Source organism: Malania oleifera, chromosome 8 (assembly GCF_029873635.1).
Source record: "Malania oleifera isolate guangnan ecotype guangnan chromosome 8, ASM2987363v1, whole genome shotgun sequence".
Lineage (NCBI taxonomy): Eukaryota > Viridiplantae > Streptophyta > Magnoliopsida > Santalales > Ximeniaceae > Malania > Malania oleifera.
Genome location: NC_080424.1, coordinates 13,702,031 through 13,705,733, shown reverse-complemented (window position 1 = coordinate 13,705,733; position 3,703 = coordinate 13,702,031). Strand labels below are relative to the sequence as shown.

At 34.3% G+C, this 3,703-nt stretch overlaps 1 protein-coding gene across 1 annotated transcript; it reads left to right on the top strand.

Moving 5' to 3' along the window:
• The first annotated feature begins 1,411 nt into the window (after positions 1-1,411).
• LOC131161819 (nuclear speckle RNA-binding protein B-like) lies at positions 1,412-2,584 on the top strand. The gene has a single exon (XM_058117804.1). It carries the CDS (start codon positions 1,623-1,625, stop codon positions 2,352-2,354), a length of 732 nt encoding a protein of 243 aa, XP_057973787.1. The 5' UTR covers positions 1,412-1,622; the 3' UTR covers positions 2,355-2,584.
• The last annotated feature ends 1,119 nt before the right edge of the window (positions 2,585-3,703 follow it).

Here is a 3,703-nt window from a genome sequence, read left to right as displayed (position 1 = left end):
TCAAAACTGAATTTTTAGTGCTATAAAAACAATATTATTGTATACAATAAAATTTGATAAATAGTAAGAATAATTTTTAGATTATTTTAATATTTTTTCAAATATTTAGAAATTTAATGAATATTTTATTTTAATTACATTTTAACATCACATTATATTTTAATTTAATTTAAATTAAATTTATATTCAAAATGTGCTATTTTATTTAGAAAATTTAATATTCGTATTAAATTATTTTGGTAATTGTTTGTCAAAATAATTAAAAACTGTAAAATCTAATTATTATTTTTAAAAAAAAAATTGAAAATCAACAACGGACATAAAAAGAATTAGTAAAATAAATATGTGTATTGTGAAAATTAGTTTTTTCATCATACAGAAATAAAATTAGAAAATAAAGAACAAAAAAAATAAACTATATTTATTATAAACTTCGAATATATATAGTCACCAATATATATATGTTGGTTGAATTTGACCTCAAAAATATCGTCAATTGCATAATTGTCAATAAATCCTAGATAAAGCCACCCTTAAAAAAATTTTATTAGCCTTATTAAGTTCATATGAACATAATTATAGTTAGCATGCGTTGTATATATAGTTAGTCTCTTTGTGATATATTGATAATGTTTTGTAAAATAGAAGAAATAGAGTAAATTAAACCTATCTAATTTACTTCAACTAAATTGTCAATAGATTGAGTATATGGAAGATATTTTTTAACGCACATATTCTTTTTATAATATAGAATTATACGTAAAGTGTGTGTACAATAATACTATCTTAACTTTGAATAACACGAGAGATACATAATTTTTTACTTGTGTTGATGAATTAATTCCCATAATAAAAAATTATTAACTAATGAGATGATTTCATCATCTAAAGAGACTATTCCAAATGTAATTGTATTAACTATATATATATATATATTAGAAAGGGAGGCATTTTTTAGTGAAAAAATAAATAAAAAGCTTTTCGTGTAGGTTCTTAGAATAAATATATAATTCTTGAAAGGCAGAAAGGAAAAGAAGAAATCATTTATTAATTTCAAATCTGCCAATTACGTTCATGCATCATTTTCTCAAGAAAGGAAATTCAGCACCCAAAACCAAGTCAATTTGGACGGACGTGCCATTTCAAAGTCGCACTACCGAGCTAACGACGGCTTCTTAGCCATGGGCATTCTAGTCACTTACTTCTGATATTACCATTTCATCAGCCTCCCAATATGACGTCAAATTTGATCACTGGTTATGGCTATGACTCATTCCCCCCTCCCTGATAGCAACACCGTAACAGCGAAATTTGGAAAAGTTCAAACATGCCCAACACCAAGAAACCAGCTGCCTTCTCACCCTAGCTAAAACTATATATCACTACAAGTAGCCAAAGCTCCTCCGTAATTAATTACGTTTGATTCTCTGCAAATATTATATTATATATATATATACATATTAGTTTAATAATCCATATGTTTACATTGACTTGCACTCTTTAAATATTTCACGTCAGCTCTTATATTCACCGGTTTGGAATTGAAAAATAATGCATTCATCTTCATCTTCAACTCTGATCTCGTCTTCTCCGGCTGTGAGGTACCATTGAGGAATCAACCCATGGACTCATCGTCCGATTTCCCGACCAGCAAGTCGCCGAGGAGAGAGCTCCAAGGCCCCCGTCCGGCGCCCCTCAAAGTGCGTAAAGACTCCTACAAGATCAAGAAGCCGCCACCGGTGCCGCAGCCGCAGCCGCAGCCTCACCCTCAGCAGCAGCAGCATCAGGTCCAGCAACACCGGTTGCCGGTCATAATATACACGGTCTCCCCCAAGGTGATCCACACAAACCCTACTGAGTTCATGGCTCTGGTGCAACGCCTCACCGGCTCATCCTCCTCCTCCTCCACCGCCGGCGATAGAAACAACGGCGGGAATGCTAATTCCGGCGGCACTATGAATGCTAATTCCGGCGCCGCTATGTCTCCGGCCGCCCGCTTCGCGACGATAGAGAAGGCAAAACTGTCGACGCCGGAGGGGAAGAATTCGAAGGGAGGCGTAGTGGAGGGACTGCTAGAAATTGGCGGAAGTGGGGTTGAGAGAAGTGGGTTGTTGCCTGGGATTTTATCGCCCGGGCCGGCGTCGCTGCAGCCGATTCCGGCTAACTTCTTCTCCCCGTTATCGGATCCGAATGCTTTGGGATTCTTGGCTGATTTGAGCCCTGTTGTTGTTGATAATAACAGGAAGTACCATATAGAGGGTGGTGGTTATAATAATTTCATGCCTAGTCCATCTTCAAACTTCTTCTCACCAAATCTGTCTATGGACCTTTTTAACAATTTCTTTGATCTTTGACCTCAATTTTAGGTGGCTTGATAATTGTACTGATCATCAGTTAATGGTGAAGATCGAGTTTGATGCAGAGTTGAAGGGGAGTACTGATGATCAATCATCAAAGCGCACCATTTTCCGATATATTAGGTTTGGTTGGTGTATATGGGAGGCAAGTTGAGAGTTCTTGAGCAGGCCGGCTAGCCACTTTGTTTTTATTTTAAATTTTTTTCTAAAAATATTACTGATTAAAATTGATGGGCTATATATATATATATATATATACATATACATATGATGGGGCAGTTTTATTGGCTCGGATATTTCGATCTCTTGCCGCCTATCCCATTCATCACATATAATTCTTTTGTGTTTGGATATATCGATCTCATGCATATATATATATAAAATTTTTCTTTTCTAATATTAATACTAGCTTCTTTAGTGTACAATTAGATAGAAAAATCATATTGGGATGCGTGAATTCTGTTGTTGCAGAAGAAAATGTACTTCTTCATACATTATTCTAGCTGTTTGCCATTTCATTTCGTTTAGAGAATATATATATATATACATACACACTCATATATGCAGCGTAGCCAATTACTTTTATTTTGCACATGGGCAGAATTTGGGCATAGCAAATCCTCCGGGTAAGTAATTGATCCCATGAGCAGATAGATAGATTGATGACGATGAGCAGGCATGTCTCATCAGTCATCACCATGAGCGTTGCCACTATGATACCTGCTTTCCCCCACTAGATGAAACCTGTCTGTTGTTATATTCTATATGTTAATATTGCTTGGGAACAACATATGGTTATAAATTTATAATTGCTTTGCCTGCTTTGCAACCTGTAAAACAAAACCACATTGGCCCTCTGATCGATTTCTATGTTAATATATAAGAGATTTGATAGAGAATGGCTTAGATTAGATTGTGTACTTTTTTTAAAGGGTTTTTTTTTTGGCCTTTTTGTCATGCCTTTGGTCATTTTTTTATTTTATTTTTTCAATTTTGGAGGCATTCAGTTGGAATTAAATCTCACATTGAATTCTGAAGTGATTGGTGCATTGAATGTTTTTTAAAAAAGAAATATTTTAGACTTGGTATTCATTGTGTTTGGTTCAAGAATTTGAAAAATCTTCTGAATTGGATGAAATATTTATGGGGATTCACCAAACTTGATAAATAGATTACATTAGATGTATTAATTGCAATTACAATGGATACATGTACTTAGGCTCCATGTAAAGCCCATAAATGGAATCAAAACTTCAAAGTGTTCTATCCTTTGTCAATTTCTCTCTATCTATCTTATATCCCCTATTTCCAACAAAGTTGTATCTGGGCAAAGTGTGTGTATAGGG

Coding starts and splice junctions, on each gene's coding strand:
- LOC131161819 (XM_058117804.1), top strand. CDS start 1,623: ATGGACTCATCGTCCGATTTCCCGACCAGCAAGTCGCCGAGGAGAGAG.